The 23308-nt window shown below is 41.5% G+C and overlaps 2 protein-coding genes across 2 annotated transcripts; one reads left to right on the top strand and one right to left on the bottom strand.

Moving 5' to 3' along the window:
* Positions 1-898: 898 nt before the first annotated feature.
* Positions 899-2826, bottom strand: fitm1l (fat storage inducing transmembrane protein 1, like). Its single transcript, XM_053438932.1, has 2 exons — positions 2648-2826; positions 899-1577 (listed from the first exon to the last, which is right to left on the bottom strand). Exons 1-2 carry the CDS (start codon positions 2824-2826, stop codon positions 899-901), a joined length of 858 nt encoding a protein of 285 aa, XP_053294907.1.
* Positions 2827-11148: 8322 nt separating this feature from the next.
* LOC128454206 (myosin-7) lies at positions 11149-22873 on the top strand. Its single transcript, XM_053437506.1, has 38 exons — positions 11149-11209; positions 11440-11647; positions 12318-12461; positions 12735-12891; positions 12996-13023; positions 13143-13245; positions 13847-13939; positions 14060-14123; positions 14244-14342; positions 14470-14573; positions 14707-14845; positions 14922-15040; positions 15172-15321; positions 15398-15568; positions 15645-15954; positions 16031-16110; positions 16193-16398; positions 16481-16604; positions 16701-16837; positions 16927-17182; positions 17308-17550; positions 17641-17817; positions 17904-18049; positions 18130-18220; positions 18302-18691; positions 19091-19217; positions 19287-19405; positions 19510-19706; positions 19797-19980; positions 20124-20289; positions 20383-20507; positions 21017-21325; positions 21409-21612; positions 21698-21994; positions 22076-22180; positions 22335-22430; positions 22519-22653; positions 22853-22873. Exons 2-38 carry the CDS (start codon positions 11447-11449, stop codon positions 22871-22873), a joined length of 5817 nt encoding a protein of 1938 aa, XP_053293481.1. The 5' UTR covers positions 11149-11209; positions 11440-11446.
* Positions 22874-23308: the final 435 nt, after the last annotated feature.

Genomic DNA, 23308 nt, shown 5'->3' with positions numbered 1-23308 from the left:
CCAAATGCAAAGACACTGATCCACACCTACAAGTTGTCCTCAGTTCCTCATACAATATGGTGAGGAGGAATAAGGTGGATCTGTAAGAGAAATTATGTTTTTATTTGTGTATTATCTGTATATAAGTATTATTAAAGCCTTATTGGCTAAGATCGAGCCCTTTCTATCTACATGGGCAGCAGGTGGTCTGGTGCACTGCATGTTTTAAAGAACGGACCAAACAGACACCGGCCCTCGAGTGTGTTCCAAGTATTGACATTTAAAAGGCTAATGTAGCTTCTCCTACATGCTTTGACAGGAGGGAGAGCCAAGTGGTACTCGCCACATAAATGCCACTAAATGCAGTTATCAAGTTTATTATTCGATGAAAGTGCATATTAGAGCAAAACTGTAAAGGTGCCAGAGTTAGCCAAGAGGCCCATTGTCACTTGTGTTTCCTGGCCAGATGCAAAGATGGCAGCCTAAAATCCCACACAGCCGACCGGTGTGGGGGCACCGGTCTGCTTGTGACCCACGTTTACTTTCAGAGACACTCAGCAGAGGAGTGTGGGGTCTTGGGACAATGGTGAATGCAAATGGACAAATAAGAAAGATGCCTACACCTTCTTGAGGTCCTGGGGGGTATGTTACATGAGACATCCATTCTTCACACCCTTCAGTCTGCGCTCATCGACTGTGACTCATTGACTCACTTCACAAAACACGTATTAGCTGAAATGACAGTAGAAAGAAAAAAAAAGAAGCGCATACAATTTTGAAAGTCCACTCAGTCCATTTGATGATTCTTATTTGAGGACAATAGACACAAGGGTACAGGTTTCAGTCTCCAAAGAATCAGCCTTATCTACGTGTTTAATACATTTTTGAGTCCGATTCAAGATCTTTGATTTTCTCTCAGTTATTCATCGTGATTGTGGCTCAGTTGTGCATCCTCAGCTTCAGTACCCCCAGTCTTGGTGTTGAGCAGCCCCTGTCCAGGCCTCCCGGGACAGTACCAGCTGGGCCCCTGGCGATACCAGCCCTGATACAGTCCCCTCCAGCTCAGACAGCCTAGAGCGCCCCCAAGCAGCTGGGTGGGGAACTGGGGAAAGTAAGCTAAGAGACAGAGAAGCAGAAAGATCCAGAGCCCCAGCAAGAGGACACAGAAGAGGAAGAGGATCCTCAGAGGAGCATCTGAGATCCCTCCCAGTCTCAGATAAGGACCGAACACGGACGTCTCCTCTGCCAGCAGCAGGCAGCACAGACAGAGGAGGAAGACGTCCTCTGAAACCTCATATCCCCTCCATAGCAGCCCAGCTCTGAGGCACTCAAACCTGCTCTCCCCCTCTCTTAACACCAACAGAGGCTGGCTGCTGATCACCTCTGGGCCGCTGAGTAAAGGTTCATAGCAGCTTCCTGTGGCATTCTCCAGATGGTTCAGGAATTTGCAGAAAATTATCCACAGGCCACCAGCCACCCCGAGCCTGGAGAGGTGACGGATGGAGAGGCCAAGGGAGCGACGGATGGAGAAGGAGAGGAGGAAGACGAAAGAACCCACAAAGATGCAGGTCCAGCCCCAGCCCGAGCGCAGGAACACCCTGTAGAGAAGGAAGAGGAACAGAAGAGGGTTTTTAGAAGTAGAGTTGATGGATGAAAGATAAAGAGAATTATCAATTATATTTTGTCACATTACTTAAACAGCACAGCCAAATCAATTGACAAAGAAGGCAGGGTCATTTCACATGTCTACCACTTAATCATTCAGAATACATTTTGACTTGACTTGACCAGACCAGCTGGTGAATGTACAGCTGTGGAGCATTTAGCAGCTGAATAGTCAGGTCTTAATTTCTCAGGAGGACGAGGAAGTCTTTACAACATTAATCGCAATGTTATGTTGTTTATAATCATAATAAAACATATGTTGCTGTTTGACTATTCACTTCGAACTATGCAACTGTGCACTTTGTTCTGCTGCCTCCAAGTGGCCAAAGAAAAACTTCTCCAACAAACAGCGTGGGAAATATTGTAACAGCCTTATTGAGGACATCCATCTGTGTTTGTATCATGTCATTTAAGCATATTAATATCTGGTACACTGTAGGATACTAGCGTCTAAAACAGTAAGAGTAAAAGCTGTAAAGGTCTGAAAAAAATAAGAGCAGTAGGATGATCAGTTTCTCTGATTTGACTATTTTTACTGAGTGGTGTTGAAATAAAATAAAACACTTTTGTTCTATTTTTAAAACTACTAATGACATTTCTTCCAAATTCCAAAGTCAACAGACGCTAGAATGAAATGGCTACGATTCAGAAATGCCGATTTAAGACATGTGGAATTGAGACACAGTTGATGAGAGTCAGGAATGGGAGCAAACCACCAGTAGAGACTGGATCTTTTGATATACATGATGTGGTTTAGATTATTCTAAAGAAAAGCACTCAAATTACTGAAAATGTACTGTTATTGTCTAATGTTAAACAGAGGCAATACATCAGGCCTCAATTTCAAACAGATTCAATGGGGAAATGCCAAAGGTCATTTTACTTTGGCAGGTTTTCTTAGAATAGTGACACAAACATGCAGGCGGATAACACCCGGTGACACAATGATGCCATTGGTCCGGACTGGACACGTGAGCAGAGAGTACACAGGAAGCGTTCTCACCTGTAGAGAAAATGGCTCCTCTTGGCAAAGACACTGTGCTGGGAGACCCAGAGGCTCAGTGCAGGGCCGAACATCACCACCGCAGACAGCAGCAGGTGGAAGTGCTGCCGAAACACGATGTTACCAAGGAGCCGGGCCATCAGGTCGGTCAGGACCACCAGCACCTTGTTCAGGAACATCTCCGCCCTCAACCAAACTGACCTTAAATCAGGAAAATCAGCTGCCGCCGGCCTCTGAACGCAGCAGTGTGTTTGTGTGGATTCTCCACCTCAGACGTAACCGCATGCACAGTGTCATGTGATACGGCTGTAATCCTGACTAGAATGCATGTAACACACTTGTAAATGTTGATCACTGCTGCAGATTGGAATAATCCCGGAAGTCTGGTTGGAATTTACCAAACAGACTATTCTTCAAAGATTGCTGATAAGATCCATTGCTTCTGTTTGGAATATCAATCCAGATCCTGTAGCATTTCTCAGCTGCTTGCGTAGTGAAATCAACAGCGATCCTGTGGTGTAACTCAGCGAGCTGCCATGAGTGGAGCTGTTCTCAGCAACATGAATGTAATGACAGGTGTCCTACCATTCCACAGACTGAAATACATGTGTACATGCACACTGTGGATGCCAACCATGAAACTCCTCAATCTTTAAGGCACTTCTGCTGACTCAGTGTTTACTGCACTTTATCATCTACTGGTGGTTTTCACACTCATGTCTTCAACCATGCTGCTGCTCTCCAATCCTCAAAACTGTCGCCCGCCTTCAGTTTCCTTTCAGCAGCAGAGAGGCGATGTCCTTTCTGACCTTGTGCACCAGGCTCCTAAGTGCCTCCTTCCTTCTTTCCTCTTGTGCAGCTAGCATTATTAGCCTGTGTCATTTCTGCAGACATGACATTTCCATCATTGTGTGGAATATAGTTTGAAAGATGTCCGCCACTTGTAGACTCAGAAAAATCTTCCCCTGTTCAACACCATAACAGTAGCCTCTTTGCTCCACATCACTGACACCCTCCCGCTCTCTTTCTCACACACACACACACACACACAGAGATGAAAATACTATTTCTGTTCTCACACTGTCATATGTCTCCAGGACCTCTAAGTTGTCACATTACTCCAGTGACACTGATTCTTTGGTGTTAATAAGTGTATCACAGGCCTTCTGCTTCATTTAATCTTAATTCACAGAAGAGATGGAGGCCGAGTGAGCTGAGAATCAGTGACACTGATGCCATGTAGGAAAGTCGTACATTAAAAGCGTCAACATTCATGTATGATTAGGTATTAGATGTGTGTGTATATGTGTGTGTCAGTATCCATGTTGGTGTGTATTCATAGCAGTGACCTTTGGGCTGTATCTCCAAGCTGAGACTCAGCTGCTGCCACAGTCTGTCCCTGTCAATCAGTGAATAGGGACACACACAAACACACACACACACACACACACACACACACACACACACAAAGTCACTGTCTCTTCTCACATTCTCTCTCTGATCCCACTGATATCGACTCACATTCACCTTGAACTCATTTATAGTCAATGACCTTTTAAATCAAACTTACCTTCACACAGGTAATTTTATATTTAATGTATTGTCATAACTTTTTGTTCAACACTTGGTGGTCCCATGAGCTGTGTTGGGTTTATATGACTTAAGCCTGCTTCAATCAGCAATGAACACATTTATTTTCTTTCGATCAGAGAGTGTAAAGTTTCTGTGCAAGTGGTCTGTTTTTACAAACCGCCAGCCGAGGCGAGTCCACCATGTTCTGTCCCTTTCTCCAGAGTTTATGGAAAAGTAATTCCCTTATTTAATTTTTTTGATATTTTGGGGAAATATGCGTGTGAATATTTTTTATATTTTTACAGACGAGCAGAAGGTTCCTCAGGTGATCCCTGTTTTAGTGTTTCATATCATTGTCCGATCAAATGTCTGATGCTTAATTGCTCTGTGCATGAACAGATCAAATTTGATTGAAGTCATTATAACTTCAATTAAATAATGACACAATTAGAGCAAACAGCACTTAAAGTGTTGTGTGAATGTATCATGTGCATGTAAGAGGAGCTTTGTAAATGGAGAACAAGATGCTTCAATTAGAATCTAAACTGAAATGACTGAAAAAGACCAAGATACTGAGAGTATCAGAAATCCTATAGTGCTGACTGATTCCTGAAGAATATTACAATTTTGGGAAGGACACCAAAACCCAGTATTAAACAGGCCTCAGAGCTAAAGAATTGGGCAACATGTAATAAGATCCATGTTATAATCTCCCCCCCAACACAAACACACAAACACACGCCCACAATCATACGCACACTGCCTTCTGCTGGAAGTTGAAGTACATGACCCTATATTTTACAGGTATTTTACACAAAATTCTAAATTGTTGACTTCCTGTGGGATTTCAGTCATGAAGCCTAGAGAGACATTATTGAAGTCTTAGCTGATATTAGGAAATTTCGTGAATCTGTTTAATCCAACAAACTAAAGAAATTTTAAAACAATTTTAAATCATCCAAATGTGGAGATTAGACAGATTAAAATTACAGGACACATTTGTGAGAAAATTGCAAGAAAGATTTTTACCAATAGATTCAAAATTCTTGATTTAGCATATAGATCCAAGATGCTATTTTAAAGTCTTCGCCTTATAGTTTTCAAGCATGTTTAGGCCCTCGTCAATGCATGGACAGATGACAATTTAAGGAATCAGTTGATGAATCACTAATGTTAAATAAGATCCAGTTTAAAATAATTTGGAAATGAACATGATGAAATGATGCTGATCCAGGAATACGTCAGCTACTCTCACAGAGCTTTATCTGAACATGAGTTAAAAGTCAATAGAAGTCAAGTTAAGGCAATTATATTTATATAGTCAAATAAAAAAATTAGTCTCTGAATTACAATCACTGTGAGGACAAGGTTAAAGAAACATAGTCTAAAGAAATCAAAGAATAAACAGTGGACTTACCATCTAAATTTAAATTAAAGGCAGAAATCAATTCAGACTGTCTGATGTCAGCAGGGAGGTGACTTGCAGGTAAGTTAGTTATTTGCCTATTTCTAGAAATTAGTTTCTTGAATTCCTTTTTTTCAGGGAATTGCTCCTGTGACCTTCATCATATAAGTCAGTGCAAAGCAGCTCAGCTGAAGATGCAAACATGTTAAAATGTTACATTATCACATAGAGGCTCATTATTGTGCACATGATTGCAATACAGCCCTGACTATGTTATGGAAAAAGGATAACACAACATTGAAAACTATAGTGGAACATTTTTTGAAATTCATTTCTTTTTTTGTGTAACGACCCTGAGTATATTTTTTAACATCCAATAAGAAGGCTCTATTTGATCGGTCTATAGTGCAACTGCAACTGCATCTCATCCACTTCAAACTGTTACAGTACAGTTCGATTTCTGTACTGTTGCTGACATCTGGAGGCATCAGAGGGAAGTTCCATCTGGTTCCCTGAAAGCAAAGTACAGCTAAGTTAGACACACCATGTTAAACAATTTACTCTGAATGAGCTTTTAGTAAGACCCACATTAACACAACCTTTCAGCGTACAACAAAAAAGCTTAACGAGAGAGATGCTGAACTCTACCTTCTGTGAGTGTCTGAGAAAAACACAATTTAAATATCTAACCTCACGCAAACAAACACATAGTGTATATAATCATTCTTAAGGATAAACAGCTTTGCTCACCTGATGCTGTTCACGCAGTCTGCTCCGTTCACATGTCCTGTGCTCCAAGTGTTTATTGACTAATTCATGTGTATTAAATTATTTATGTAATGAAGTTCAGGTCACAATGGTTTTTCTGATCAGAATTGTTCATATTTCAAAAGTTTCCTTGTTTAATATTGGACTTAAACCCATGTTTTATTGAGTCTTTCTCAAAATATAAAGAGATAACAACAATCTTAAGTTTTAAAGCTACTTCTACGTTTTTAACTGACAATTCAACATTACTCTTGAACTTGTTCTGCCTGATTCTGGGGATCGATGCCTTGTTCTCCACACATTTTGAAGCTGGTATTTTAAAGTAAAAATTAGTTGCATGGTGAGTGTCTAAGTTCAAATAAACCCTTCACTCACAGCTATATTGTGAACAACTCCTGTAGATGCTCAAATATATGTTTTTGCCTCACTGTGCAGCTTGTGATTAACCCCATTTAATAAGTGATATTATTATTGAATAAAGCAGATAGGACAACAGACTCACGTCTCCATTTACTGGCATGGGGTTTAGATCCATCAAAGGGCCTGGTGTCTGTGTGGCGTCCAGGCAGCCAGGGGAACTGTCAGCTGTAGCATTTCACCTCTAATCCTCCCTAAAACACTGACAGATGACACAAGCAGCTGCCTGTCCAACCTGCTCTGCCCATCCTGCTGCTGGAAATGTTCCAATGAACAGATCCAAAAAGGAAGCACATGGATAGCCTCGTTTGGCTCGGGTGGGCTGCCTGTAAATTATAGAATGGGTATGTATTCATGTGAATTTGCAGCACACATTACAGATTTTATGGTGGAATGGCTGCTGTTTCCCATACAATTGAAAGTCATTAGCCCCAGTTATTTAAAAAGTCATTCCCCGCTTAAAACTATTAAATATTAATCACATGCTGAACTTCACAAATATTCAGTGTCATGAGTGTATTATAAAACATTTTGTGTCTGCTTTTTTCCCTTGATAATGTCGCTGCATGACATGCAAATTATAGTTAAAGTGAGCCTTTATCTCCAAGGCTGCTCTGAAGCTCAAAGTGCCACTGGCAGTGTGACCAGCCTCTGTTTGTAGGGTCTGACTTTATGGAGCGGTTAGCAGGGGGTTCAGGGAAGGTATTAAACAAAAGGTTTATTATTATCCAGCACACTCAAAGTATTAATAAACTGCATTCATGCTTAATGCCAAAACGATGAGAGAACGATGGTGATGGCTGCTTTCAATGGCAAGAGCAGTCGAGGACTGGAACACTCTAAAGCCTCTATCACACTAGATAAAAAAAAATACACAAACACCCACTAACATTTGGCTCTTGTCTTCATTGTGAAAGAACTACTGGCAATAGTTCCCAGGTCAAATAACTCTTCAGCGGTCATGCTGGTGTTGAGTGTCTTCCAGTCTTTGGTCCTCTTATTTACAACTTTCTAGTATCTCTGTTTATTTCAGAACAATGGTGAGTGTTACTAATCACTGCTCTGAGGTCTGCGTCGCCTTGATGCGTATTTAAATGTTAGATGAGGTGCCCGTCAGAGTACGGCATAGGGCTCTGTGTAGGCTATTGGCATGGCTTCGACCGAGAAGCAAAAATTGGCCTTAGGTGTGTTCACATCGACTGATATGGCAATACACACTCCTGCACTGTAAAAATCAATTTTCTGCACCTAAAACAATGACTCTGCCTGCTGCACTATCCCTCACCTGAATCCTGCGGAGAATATGTTGCCCTTGTGAACACATCTGAGAAAATAATCTCCTGCTGAGTTGTGCATGTGTCAAAGAAAAACTGCGGAGAAACTGCGGACCCAAAGAAGTAAAAGTGATGGGCATAAAATATTCCATTAGCAAAATGTGTCTGCAAAATGAAAATAATTGTAAACTATGCAGAAACAAAAGGCACTGCTGGTGCTGCAGGACGGGGAGCAAGGAGTCTGCAGTTCTGAGTCTGGAGCAGCAGCTGACCTATCAATAATAAAAAGTCTGCAATCAATGTCTACATCTATTTTGAATTATCTAAAGGGCTATTTATGCTTTTTTTATATTGATCCCAATTATGAAAGATATAAATATGAAGATAAAGTGAGGGTTAAGAGTGTCCGGTGCTCTTCACTTGAGCCAACATGAAAACCATTGATACTGAATCAAGCGTCAAGATCTAGTCACCCCATGACTTGTGATTATTGCACAATAGAACCTAACTTAGCAAATATAAACACACATATGCTTCTTTTCTAGCTGGAAGAGACAGTCTCCCTCATTCGTGTACTGAAGTGTCAATGAGCAAGAAACTGAACCGCAAAATGCCCCTGATGGCTGTGCTGACAGTGTGAAAGTGCCACCAATAGACACACGTGAATGTGTGTGTGAATGGGATGTGAATGTAAAATTGTACTGTAAAGCCCTTTGAGTAGTCATCAAGACTAGAAAGCTCTATATATAACTTATATATAAATACAGACTATTTGCAATTTGTGCTATAATGACTTTTTTTGACATCATTGCTTTAACAAGAATTTTTTTTTTTAATGAATTTAAATTGTGAGCCTAAAGTGACAGTAGAGTTCTACAGTTTTCACCAACAATGTCAATGAGGTAATTTAACTCTGAAGTTGTGGTCACTTCAGTGTTTCTGTATCTAACAAGAATGTCGCTGTGTATGTCCGTACGTGTGTGTCAGCTGTGTTTCTTCGGCCCGTAGGGCTTCATGCTCAAGGTCATGACAGAGCTGTCACTGAATTATTAGCAGTGTGGTTGACAGAATGTAAAACACATGTAGCTTGACCAGCCCCCAGTGTATACAACACACCTTAATCCTGGTGGAGACAAGTGTTCATTTATAGGTTATCACCCAACCACTTAGCCCTGCTCTTATTAAGGAAGGAATTCTCTGGACACCAATTAGCACCTGGTGAACGGAAGATCTGCCACAGCTACAGGGTAGTTGGTGCAAATGAATCCAAATATTGTCATGAAGATATGGTTTTGCCGTAGCACTGCAGTAATGTATAAGTAGTATCTTGGAATACAATTTTATAACTAAGGGACATTTCAAATAACCCCCGCTGTGGGAGATTACTGAGAAATCCAGACCTTTCCTGGTACCTACAGAAAGAGCATGACTAAAGCAGCTGAGGGCCTTTAAATAGAGCAGCAAGTCAGACCAGTGACATGGGATGGATGCAGCTGTGCCACCAAGCATAGAAAGAGCATCCTACCTGAATTTATCTTTTCATCCTATTACCAGCAGGTCTGCGGCTCATTCCCAGACTCCCCATTCCATGTGATGAAATGTGCTTGTAGAAGATAATAAAACCCAAATTGCCTCTGTGCTACACATAGACGAATGGGTGAATGGCATGAATTGATCGATTGATTGAATGGCAATGGCTTTGAGTGGCCATCAAGATAAGAAACGACCGATATCAATATAGACCATTTACCTGCTCTGCTCTACACAGCTGAGCTGAGTACACAAAGAATAGATTAGAACTTAATTGTTCACTTTAGCTCAAAATTATCTTCAGTTCACCAATAAACAAGCAACAACATGAGTTCAGACAATCATAAAAACAAGCGACAATATGAAACAACAAAAACATCAGTTAGCAAATAGGCTTTACTGTAAAAAACTTTAAAAAAAACTTAATGAATCTAGCCCCCTCTTTTATAGAATATTTCATTGCTAAAATACTTTCCTTACCCTGACAACAATTGGACACATACTGCATCCTTTGTGATCAGAAAGCAGTCACCAGATAAATCTCTATATTTAAAATGAATCAGAACTTAATAACTAATTTAATTTTTGACCTCAGTAAAAATTAATAAAACAAAATACCTGTCTTGTTATGACATGCTCGTGTTTACTCCTCCTCACTGACAGAATCTGGTTTCTGTCCACGACCAGTCATCACTTGGTAAAAGAATTTAGCACATGAGATGATAAAAAACAAAAAGTTTAGTAGAATTAGAGATAGAGCGTCTATGCTTGGGTGAGTCACAGGCGAGTTATGCTGGGGAATTTTTCCTGGCTCTGCTCCCAAAAAGTCACATTATTTGGAGACAAACAAGCAGAGAGGGCAGCCAAACATCATGAGGGCCATAGAGAGCCCTGTCACAAGAGATGAAAGTGATGGTGATGTGTGTGTGTCTGTGTGTGTTTGTGTGTGTGTGTGTGTGTGTTTTTGTGTGTGTGTGTGTGTGTGTGTGTGTGTGCGTGTGTGGGTGTGTGTGTGTGTGTGTGTGCATGCGTGCGCGTGTGGTGTGTGTATGTGGTACTCGTGTACCTGTTGATGTGTGTGTTTGTGTGTGTGTGTATGTGTGTTAGTTATCAGGTCAGGGTGGCACCCTTGGCCTTGTAAGGCAGGTTGATCTGGGGTTATATATTTGATCTCTGCTGCCCTGCAGGTCAGTAGCTGCTTCGTCTTCTTCACCTGGCCTTCGTAAGTCTGAATAAATAGTTGTATTTTTATTCACAGATGCTGTTTTCACAATTTGTCTTTCTATTGCCTGAAATCAAGTATTTTCAAATGATCCAATTTAAAGGAATAGAGGTGATGGTTATTGCAGAATTGACATAGATGCTTAACAAAATATGCCTTTGTAAGTTATACTTAAACATTTTTCCTTTAAGTTGGACGAATTATTTTAAAATTATATCTGTTATTTCTACCCATGTCAATGTGCGTCAGCTGATTCAGACATTTTTCATAGCCTCAGAATGTCGTACTTATATTTCTCTGTGCCACAATGCAGGTGGAACACTGGTAGAGTCTCTGAAGCCTGAGCTCACCTCTCCTCTGAGTTGAACGCATAGGTAAATAATTCTCCTCGGTATTTCACATTTGAGAGATAAAGACTGTTGGGTAGTTCAATTTATGCCCATAAGATCTTTTGGATCTGTAAAGATTAATTTACTTTGGAGAAAAGACAACATAAAGTGATCCTTTAAATCAGTAGTTGGACATTATCATATCACAGATGTGATGGTGTCCGATAGGGACAGGAGGAATTCCTAATCTTCTCTGCTGACTGTATGTACTTTAGTGCAGCCATGGGGGATGCAGAGATGTCTGTGTTTGGGGCTGCAGCCCCGTACCTGAGGAAGTCGGACAAGGAGCGCATGGAGGCCTCCATGCGTGTCTTCGACATAAAGAAGGAATGCTTTGTCCCAGATCCAGTGGAAGAGTTTGTGAAAGCAACCATCACCAGCCGAGATGGAGACAAGGTCACTGTGGATACACAGAGAGGGAAGGTCAGTGTTAGCATTTAGTTTTGTTAGCAAACACATCATTTTATTTATTATAGTTGAAACCTTTAAATTATTATAAAAGACTATCCGTAACATGTCAACAGTAATTGCAGTGTAAAATCCAATAATCATGGAATATGCAGAAGTACAAGACAGGCGAAGTTAAATAAGTATATTCGGCCTGGCATACCAAATGGTAAGCACACTCAAATCTACAGACTCATTGTGCCTGACGATTCAACCCATTAAACTTTGGATTAAGAGGGTCAATGCAGTGACCAGGGTCAAAGCAGCAAAAGAAACACAAGATCGGAGTTTGAGTATGAATCCATGTTCGAGTCCTTGTCTGGGAGCAAGTGTGAATCTTGATGTAAATCTGTGTGATTCAAACTGTCGATCACAGAGGGAGTGTGAATAGGATTTCAAATGAGACCCTGAGTGCAGCTGCAATTAAAGTGTCTCTTGTCTGGACACTGAGCAGCTGAGTGATGAGGTGAGGTATCGCTGCAATCTGGCAAAAGCAATGTATGGCATGATTTGTAATGATACACTCGCAATGCTGACAGTAATAATGTTGCCTGAATGTTTGCCTTCTCACTCATTAGAACAACATTTATATTTGAAAACTGTTTGACAGTCACATATTAATCAGAAAACTGCATCATCTCCTCAGACTGTGGTTGTCAAGGACTCTCAGATTATGCAACAGAATCCTCCAAAGTTTGACAAGCTCGAGGACATGGCCATGCTGACCTTCCTCCATGAACCAGCCGTGCTGTTTAACCTCAAAGAGCGTTATGCAGCATGGATGATCTATGTGAGTAAACATTCAACTATTTTGTGTGCTACTCCAAGCACGGTGCTGAAACTACTAAACGCTAAATGTGATAAAACATTTATTATACAATGTTTTTAGATGAGTATTGATTCACTTAATATATGAATACAAATAATGGACAGGTAATAAAGTAGAACTTCTTTGAGGGGTCGGAGAGTGGAGGAGAATTGAAGCATTGCACAGATTTTGTCCAAAAAGGGCAAAGATCTGATGCCTAAATGGTGATGATGTCAAAATGATTGTTTTTTTCAGACCTATTCTGGGCTGTTCTGTGTGACTGTCAACCCCTACAAGGCGCTGCCAGTCTACAACCAACAAGTGGTTGCTGCCTACAGAGGAAAGAAGAGGGCTGAAGCTCCTCCTCATATCTTCTCCATCTCTGACAATGCCTACCAGTACATGCTGGCAGGTACAGCCTGCTAAGACTATATTATGTGCTGTGTTGAGTAATATTGATTACATATAAACATAATCAAACTTGAGACTGACAAAGTTGTACTCTTGTGTTTGTAGATCGTGAGAACCAGTCAATTCTGATTACGTAAGTAATATCATACACTTAAAAATTATCTGTCACACTATATCCTCTGGAATAACTATACATAATAATAATAATTGTACATTGTGACCATACACTGTTCATTCACTTTGTATTCGCAGTGGAGAATCTGGTGCAGGAAAGACTGTCAACACAAAGAGAGTCATCCAATATTTTGCAAGCATTGCAGCTGGAGGCCTGAAGAAGGACGTCTCCAAAGACAAGGTGAATAATTACCTCTGTTAACAGGAGCCGCTGCTCCTTTACTTAGAAAGGAGTCAGCTGAGGTGGTTCGGGCATCTGGTAAGGATGCCCACTGGGCGCCTCCCTTGGGAGGTTTTTCAGGCACGTCCAGTGGGGAGGAGACCCAGGACTAGGTGGAGAGATTATATCTCAACACTGGCCTGGGAACGCCTCGGGATCCCCCCGTCAGAGCTGGTCAATGTGGCCCGGGAAAGGGAAGTCTGGGGCCCCCTGCTTGAGCTGCTACCCCCGCGACCCGACCCCGGATAAGCGGATGACGATGAGATGAGATGAGATGTGTGGTTTATTTGAGCCTTAAATTGACTTAAAGAGCACACAACACAAGTACACAATAAAAATTCTGAATATTTATTTGCAACTGCTAAGATATTTTCTCAATGCTGTGGCAATGATCACCGTCTACTGTTTTTAACACTAAAATTGTGTTTAATATCATTTGTAGTTTCAGAGGCTCATTAAACTTACACAAACCAGACAAATATCACTTGATGTCGTTAAATGCAGCTATAGTCTGTGTGTAAGAAATTACATTTTGAACATACACACTGTTTCTCTGTGTCAGGGTACCCTGGAGGATCAAATCATCCAGGCTAATCCAGCTCTGGAGGCCTTTGGTAACGCCAAGACCATCAGGAATGACAACTCCTCTAGATTTGTGAGCTTCTAATCTTTCTGTGATTGTATCGTCAATATTATTTCAGTTCCCATAAAAACAAAATTATCAGCATGAGCAGATGAGAAGATATCTTTATTGATACACACTTTATCCTTTCAGGGTAAATTCATCAGAATTCATTTTGATGCCAGGGGAAAGTTAGCCTCCGCTGATATCGAAACCTGTAAGAACAAAAGAAAATCCTTATCAAAGTACCATTAACTTCTACAAAGATAATTTTGGGTTTTGTGATACGGTCGATTTAACTCAAAGCATCTTCTCTCTTATATTTGTCAATTGTCAGACCTTCTGGAGAAATCTCGTGTGACCTTCCAGCTCAAGGCTGAGAGAGATTATCACATTTTCTACCAGATTCTCTCCAACAAGATGCCTGAACTCTTGGGTTAGTGCAGAGCGATGCTCATATGGGGAACAAAGTAAAATAATACCCATGGAGGCCATTGCTCTTATATTTTAGCTGTGTTTCTATTTGTCTTACCCTTTCTCACCCTCTCTTTTATGTCATCCAGAGATGCTGCTGATCACAAATAATCCCTACGACTATGCCTCCATCTCTCAGGGAGAAACCCAAGTGGCCTCCATTGATGATGCAGAGGAACTGATGGGAACAGATGTCAGACTCACTTATTTAATTCAACCCTGATATAATCACAATGACCAAATGTGTTCGTCTATAAAAAGCAATGTCACGACAGAAATGACGTTAGCTGCAATGATTTAAGAAATGATTGTGTGCTCCTCCACAGAGTGCGTTCGATGTGTTGGGCTTTACTCAAGAGGAAAAGAACTCTGTTTACAAACTGACTGGTGCCATCATGCATTATGGCAACATGAAGTTCAAGCAGAGGCAGCGAGAGGAGCAGGCTGAGGCTGATGGCACTGAGGGTAAGAAGAGCTCTGTCTGTCATGTTGGCTCGGAACCAACTCACAGATTTTCATAATATTCCCTGTCCTTCCTCAGATGCTGACAAATCAGCTTATCTGATGGGTCTGAACTGTGCCGACCTCATCAAAGGTCTCTGCCACCCCAGAGTCAAAGTAGGAAATGAGTGGGTCACCAAGGGACAAAGTGTCGCCCAGGTAAGAAATCACGAATGCCGGCTTCAAATCTTGTTATCCATAAGGAAAATTTTCAATGTACAATAAAGACACAAAAGCTGTTTTTTATTTTGTATTGTATTGAGTGGTTAAATATATTCCCTGTTCTACAGGTCACCTATGCTGTTGGAGCTCTATCTAAGGCCATTTATGAAAAGATGTTCCTGTGGATGGTAATTAGAATCAACCAGTCACTGGAGACCAGGCAGCCTCGCCAGTACTTCATTGGAGTGCTGGACATTGCTGGATTTGAGATCTTTGATGTGAGTAATCTACAATAAACCTAGTCCTCTTTTTTCCATGAATGGAAGGATAAGAAAATATTTGTTCCCTTTCCAGTACAACACGTTTGAGCAGCTGTGCATCAACTTCACCAATGAAAAACTGCAACAGTTTTTCAACCACCACATGTTTGTGCTGGAGCAGGAAGAGTACAAGAAAGAGGGCATTGAATGGACTTTCATTGATTTTGGTATGGATTTGCAGGCCTGTATCGACCTCATTGAGAAGGTGAGACAGAGACAAAATAAAAAATGATGAGAATATGGTCTGTTTTTTTCATTCAACTTATATTTTGTCTCCTCAGCCCATGGGAATCATGTCCATCCTTGAAGAGGAGTGCATGTTCCCTAAAGCTTCTGATCTCACCTTCAAAGCTAAGCTCTATGACAACCATCTGGGGAAGTCTGCCAACTTCCAGAAGCCCAGAATTGTCAAAGGGAAACCAGAGGCTCATTTTGCCCTGATGCACTACGCTGGAACTGTCGATTATAATATATACAACTGGCTGGTGAAGAACAAAGATCCTCTGAACGAGACTGTTGTTGGATTGTACCAGAAGTCCAGTCTCAAGCTGCTTCCTGTCCTTTTTGCAAATTATACAGGAGTTGATTCAGGTACCATGGTGTAAGTTTCATCTATTGATGCTACAGCTTTTTACAATAAATTTAAACTAACCCTTTTTCTGTACAGCTCTCGGTGAAGGTACTGAAGTTAAAAAAGAGAAGAAAAAGAAGGGATCATCATTTCAGACTGTGTCCGCTCTTCATAGGGTACTGTATGACATGCTATTGATATGGTATTTTGTTTATGAGTGAACAAGTATATGTAAATGTTTGCTTCACTATATTACAGGAGAACTTGAACAAGTTGATGACCAACTTGAGGTCTACTCACCCCCACTTTGTACGCTGCATCATCCCCAATGAGACCAAGATTCCTGGGGCCATGGAGAACCCCCTGGTGATGCACCAGCTGCGCTGTAACGGTGTTCTGGAAGGAATCAGGATCTGCAGAAAGGGTTTCCCAAACAGGATCCTCTACGGAGACTTCAAACAGAGGTATTACCTCTTTTAAGTCACATACGGCATGATTAAAAAAATATAAAACCATAAAGATAAAATAAATTCTAAAACTCTGCAGATACCGTATCCTGAACCCTGCTGCCATCCCTGAGGGGCAGTTCATTGACAGCAGGAAGGGAGCCGAGAAACTCCTTGGGTCTTTGGAAATAGATCATAATCAATACAAGTTTGGACACACCAAGGTATCATCTGACAATTTTTGATAAAGGATTCAAAGTTACAAATGAGTGTAGTAGATGGAGAGGATTAGAAAGTCCATTAACTATCGTTATCTTTAGGTCTTCTTTAAGGCTGGATTACTGGGTGTGCTTGAAGAAATGAGAGATGAGCGGCTCTCCAAAATCATCACCAGTATTCAAGCCAGATCCCGAGGGCTTTTGTCTCGTATTGAGTTTCAGAAAATTGTGGAACGCAGGTATCAAGATTTTATTGGTTCATTCAACAATTATTGGTTTTTTGATATATTGATTTAATTAAAGCTACTATTTTATTGGGAACCTCCAGGGATGCTCTGTTGGTGATCCAGTGGAATGTCCGATCCTTCATGGGGGTCAAGAATTGGCCCTGGATGAAGCTGTTCTTCAAAATTAAACCTCTGTTGAGATCTGCTGAGTCAGAAAAGGAGATGGCCAACATGAAGGAAGAATTTTTGAAGCTGAAAGAGGCTTATGCAAAGTCTGAAGCTCGTAGGAAGGAACTGGAGGAGAAAATGGTTTCCCTTCTCCAAGAAAAGAATGACCTGCACCTTCAAGTCCAGTCTGTAAGTCTAATCACAGGATTTCTGATGATTTAATGTTACAATTTAACAGCACATTAGCTTCGATCACCTGTCTTGCAACTCATCATTTGTTTATAACTTATAACGGCTTAGCACTTTCATTTCAGGAGCAAGATAATCTGTGCGATGCTGAAGAAAGATGCGAGGGGCTGATAAAACACAAAATCCAGATGGAAGCAAAAGCTAAAGAGCTGACAGAGAGGCTGGAGGATGAGGAAGAGATGAACGCTGAACTGACGGCCAAAAAGAGGAAGTTGGAGGACGAGTGCTCTGAGTTAAAGAAAGACATTGATGACTTAGAGTTAACTCTGGCAAAAGTGGAGAAAGAGAAGCATGCCACTGAGAACAAGGTACCACAAACACTAATAACAATAAAATGACTTTCTGTCCCAAATATGATCTTCGATGAAGTCCTTGATGAAAATGTCTCCTGGCTATAGGTGAAGAACCTGGTCGAGGAGATGGCAGCTCTGGATGAGATCATTGCCAAGCTGACCAAGGAAAAGAAAGCCTTACAGGAGGCTCATCAGCAAACACTGGATGACCTGCAGAGTGAAGAGGACAAAGTCAACACTCTGACCAAGGCCAAGGCCAAGCTGGAGCAGCAAGTGGATGATGTAAGAAACAATATCTTATAACATGTAGATGATAAAGTAAGTATTGACAATTAAACTCAATAATGTTGTAATGATGTCAAATTAAGCTTGAAGGGTCTCTTGAACAAGAGAAGAAAGTTCGCATGGACCTTGAGAGAGCCAAGAGAAAGCTGGAGGGAGACTTGAAGCTCACTCAGGAGACTGTTATGGATCTAGAAAATGACAAGCAGCAGTTGGAGGAGCGACTGAAAAAGTAAAACAATACTTTTTACCCTGTTTATTCATTCTCACCCATTTTATGAAACACACACTAACTAACAAAATGTTTTGCAGGAAAGACTTTGAAATCAGTCAGCTGAATGGCAAATATGAAGATGACCAGGCCATGATCATTCAACTGCAGAAGAAGATTAAAGAGCTGCAGGTAAAAAGCGTAAGGATGTCAATTAATTGTGAAAAATGTTTCACAATGTTGCTACACTTAAATATGTTGATTTGACATAAGGCTCGTGTTGAAGAGTTGGAGGAAGAGCTTGAGGCAGAGCGAGCTGCCCGAGCCAAGGTGGAGAAGCAGAGAGCAGACTTGGCCAGAGAGCTGGAGGAGATCAGTGAGAGGCTGGAGGAGGCTGGTGGAGCAACATCTGTCCAGATTGAGATGAACAAGAAGAGGGAGGCTGAGTTCCTGAAACTGCGCAGAGACCTTGAAGAGGCCACTCTGCATCATGAAGCCACGGCTGCATCACTCAGGAAGAAACAAGCTGACAGTGTTGCTGACCTGGGAGAGCAGATAGACAACCTGCAGAGAGTCAAGCAGAAACTTGAGAAGGAGAAGAGTGAGCTCAGACTGGAGCTGGATGACGTGGTGTCCAGTATGGAACATATTGTGAAGGCTAAGGTACATGTTGTTGAAGGTGCACAAGTCCGATTTCCACAATGGTGCAGCCACCTGACAAACTGGTCTTCTTTTTAATTAAAATTTTAAATCAAGCTGAGACAATATGAATAAACTGTCTTCATTCAATTTGAATTTAAAGTTATTGCTCTCCGTAGGGAAGCTAGGGGGTGACATCAGTGAGGACATTGCCTGTGTTTAGTTACTGCTCAACTTTACAAACAACTAAAATGGGTTAATATATGCATAATAACCTCTTGCATCTCTGTGCTAAATTTGTTAGTTCAAAATAATAACAGTAAATATCTTGAAAAAATATGAAATTGTTGTCATCTTTTTTTTGTCTAAAGATGAATAGTTGTAAACATTGCCTGTGAATTATGGTATATATTTATTTTGAAGACTATCTTGGAGAAGACCAGCAGAACCATGGAGGATCAAATGAATGAATACAGAAACAAGTGTGATGAATGCCAGAGATCCCTCAACGACTTCACCACCCAGAGAGCGAAGCTTCAAGCAGAGAATGGTTAGTATTATGCTCTTTTCATGTTTCACTTTATTTTTAAATTCTACACTGGATTGTTTGCCTTTCTAGATGAGCTATCAAGACAGATGGAGGAGAAGGAATCTCTTATATCTCAGCTGACTCGAGGAAAGAATTCCTATAATCAACAACTTGAAGATTTGAAAAGACAACTAGAGGAGGAAATAAAGGTATGGGGATTTACTGTTAAACAATATGTGTCAATTCGTTTTTTAAGACTCAAAAATAATTTCATAGTTCAGAGGGAATACTCACATTATATAATTTAATTCAGGCCAAGAATGCATTAGCCCATGCAGTGCAGTCCTCCCGTCATGACTGTGACCTGCTCAGGGAGCAGTATGAGGAGGAGCAGGAGGCCAAGGCTGAACTGCAGCGCAGCATGTCCAAGGCCAACTCTGAGGTGGCTCAGTGGAGAACTAAGTATGAAACTGATGCCATCCAGAGGACCGAGGAGCTGGAGGAGGCCAAGTGAGTCAAACATATTTCTACTTCTAATAATTCAGCAAAGTTTAAAACCAACTAACCCTGAATTAATTCTGTTGTGTGAATGAACTCCAGAAAAAAGCTGACTCAGCGTCTGCAGGATGCGGAGGAGGCTGTTGAAGCAGTGAATGCTAAATGTTCCTCTCTGGAGAAGACCAAGCACAGACTGCAGAATGAGATTGAAGATCTCATGGTGGATGTGGAGAGGTCTAATGCTGCTGCTGCTGCTCTGGACAAGAAGCAAAGAAACTTTGACAAGGTATACATTTTTTGTATCATCCCGCAAACATTTTTAATATCTTATGCTGTACATCTCATTAGAATCTAATGGACATATAGCCTATAAATACAGCTCTTTAATGTCAAAACTTTTAGACTTTCAACTTGTATCTGAATGTCTAGGTCCTGTCTGAGTGGAAGCAGAAGTATGAGGAGTCTCAGTGTGAGCTGGAGAGCTCTCAGAAAGAAGCCAGGTCTCTGAGCACTGAGCTCTTTAAACTGAAAAACTCCTATGAGGAGTCTCTTGAACATCTGGAGACCCTGAAGAGAGAGAACAAGAATCTGCAGGGTAATGTATCAGTCATCATGTTTTAGCAAGCAATCCATACAATTCGCAGATGTAAAAAATATACCAACAAAACATGACTATTTTCATACACAGAGGAAGTTTCTGACCTCACTGAGCAACTTGGTGAGGGAGGAAAAACTATTCATGAGTTGGAGAAGAATCGTAAGCAGCTGGAGCAGGAAAAGAGTGAGATTCACTCTGCCCTCGAGGAAGCAGAGGTAGGACTAGAACATCAAATCCACAGAGAGTTTTTTATCGACATATGGTCTCTCACCGGTTTAAGATTGTTACTTTGTGACATGTAGCATTATCTGGCAGGAAGAAGGTAGCCATTAGAAGGTAAACTTATGTGAACATAATCATCAGTATTACCCAGATACGCTGTGACATTCAAAGCATGATTGATTAGTATTAAGGCCTAAGGGTTCAAGATAGCACTCCTCCCAACATAATTCACGACCAGCAGCCTGGACTGCTGACACATGGCAGGTTGGGTCCAAGGATTCATAATGTTGATGCAGAATTCTGCCCCCCAATCGGCAGCCTGGACAAGAATCCAGATCCGTCAGACCTCTAACTGCATGTTTTATGCTGCCACGTGATTTGCTTATCAAATGATTGCAGGAAAAATCTGGTGTTCCTAACAAAGTGCTCCGCAAGTGTATAGCAGATGCAGAGTTGCAAATATGTATGGTTTCGTTTGCCAAACTCCTGATGTCTATCTTAGAGTTCCCTTGAGCATGAGGAGGGCAAGATTCTGAGAGCCCAGCTTGAGTTCAACCAGATCAAGGCGGACATGGAGCGCAAACTAGCTGAAAAAGACGAGGAGATGGAACAGAGCAAGAGGAACCTGCAGAGGACCATTGACACCCTGCAGAGCTCTCTTGAAGCTGAGAGTCGCAGCAGGAATGAGGCCATGCGTCTGAAGAAGAAGATGGAGGGAGACCTCAATGAGATGGAGATCCAGCTCAGTCAGGCCAACAGGCAGGCAGCTGAGGCCCAGAAGCAACTCAAATCTGTTCATGCACATTTGAAGGTAAGAAAGGAGGCTTAGCATTTCATTTTTGTTGCCGTCCTCATCTGGTAATTTTGTAACTGGAAGCTTTGAAAACTTTCCAGGATGCTCAGCTCCAGCTTGATGACTCTCTGAGATTCAATGAAGATATGAAGGAAAACATGGCCATGGTTGAGAGACGCAATAACCTGCTTCAGGCTGAAGTGGAAGAGCTGAGAGCTGCTCTGGAGCAAACTGAAAGAGGTCGCAAACTTGCTGAGCAAGAGCTGATGGATGTTAGTGAGAGGGTGCAGCTACTGCACTCGCAGGTAAGACAGATACTACACTTGTACTGTTAAATGTTGCCTTGTATTGCACTGTATAACATAATTGACCTAAATTTATTAAAAAAAGAATACCAGCCTGATCAACCAGAAGAAGAAGCTGGAGGCCGATACGTCCCAGCTTCAAACTGAAGTGGAGGAAGCAGTGCAGGAGTCCAGAAATGCAGAGGAAAAGGCCAAGAAGGCCATTACTGATGCAGCCATGATGGCAGAGGAGCTGAAGAAAGAGCAGGACACCAGCTCTCACCTGGAGCGTATGAAGAAGAACATGGAGCAAACCATCAAAGACCTGCAGCACCGTCTGGATGAAGCTGAACAGATCGCCATGAAGGGAGGCAAGAAGCAAATGCAGAAGCTCGAGGCCAGGGTGAGCCTTTCTGTTACATTTGTAAGGTTTGGTAGGCAATTATGATGAAGAAATCACTTGAACATTCTCGTCCCTGGATAGATAAGGGAGCTGGAAAACGAGTTGGAGATGGAGCAGAAAAAAGGCTGTGAAGCTGTGAAGGGTGTCCGTAAATATGAGCGCCGCGTCAAGGAACTTACCTATCAGGTTGGTACCATGTACAATGGGGTTCAAAAGTTTCAACTTATTTACTTGAGTGGGCAAGTGTTCTTGGACTTTTTAAACAATCATCATACTTTATATGCGTGTGTGGTTGAAATATATCTATCTAAGGAAATTAAGATGTAACCTGTTTCGATAGACTGAGGAGGACCGCAAGAATATTGCCCGACTCCAGGATCTAGTGGACAAGCTGCAGCTGAAAGTCAAAGCTTACAAGAGATCTGCTGAGGAGGCTGTAAGTGTTGAAATACGTGATGCCTTCTCCCTCATGCCACTCTACAATTAATTCAACTAATTTAATTTGTTTAACTTGACTTATACAGGAGGAACAGGCGAATGTTCACCTTGGAAAGTTCCGCAAGCTGCAGCATGACCTGGATGAGGTGGAAGAGCGAGCTGACATCGCTGAGTCGCAGGTCAACAAGCTGCGCGCCAAGAGCCGGGACGTGGGCTCAAAGGTTTGAAGCATGCATTCTGTAGTAGGTGCACAGCATCTGACCCTGACACATGCTGCCCTCTGTTGGCTACATGCTTGTAAGCGTCCTTCAGTTATCAGCACAATGGACATATAGCTTTGTGGTACTAAAGCAGCACTAATCCAATGACCTAACAGCTGTTTCTCTTCTTCTCCCTTTCCAACTCTAATGGCTGCAACAGAAAGGCTTTGATGAGGAGTGAACCTTTGGAGCCTTCAGAGATGCTTTGTCCTGCTGTGTATCGTAGATCCCCTCAACTATCACTATTCACAACCTGTAGCGCCTAATAAAATATATTCAAGCTGTTGCACATCATTCTGAGCTTCCTTCTTCTTTTTTTGAGAACAAATGCTTTCATTGGACACGATAAAGGAAATATTGTAATATATGATAAAGTTGGGATGGGCTCTAGCTTCCCCTTAACCCTCAAAGGATAAGCAGATATGATGTTGAGCAGTCATTATCATCAAAGAAGTAAATATATACAGTTAAGTGCTAACTTCAATTTTCTTGGGGATACAAGTGTAATAAGACTGAGGTTTGAGCTAAATTATGATGCAGAGTTATCCCAGATTGGAAAACCCAAGGACACATTACTTGGGGCATCAGTGGGCCTAAAATCAAGAAATTTGAGGTG

The sequence above is a fragment of the Pleuronectes platessa genome, chromosome 13 (genome assembly GCF_947347685.1).
Source record: "Pleuronectes platessa chromosome 13, fPlePla1.1, whole genome shotgun sequence".
NCBI lineage: Eukaryota > Metazoa > Chordata > Actinopteri > Pleuronectiformes > Pleuronectidae > Pleuronectes > Pleuronectes platessa.
The sequence above is the reverse complement of the archived record's forward strand: the minus strand, read 5'-3'. Positions and strand labels throughout refer to the sequence as shown.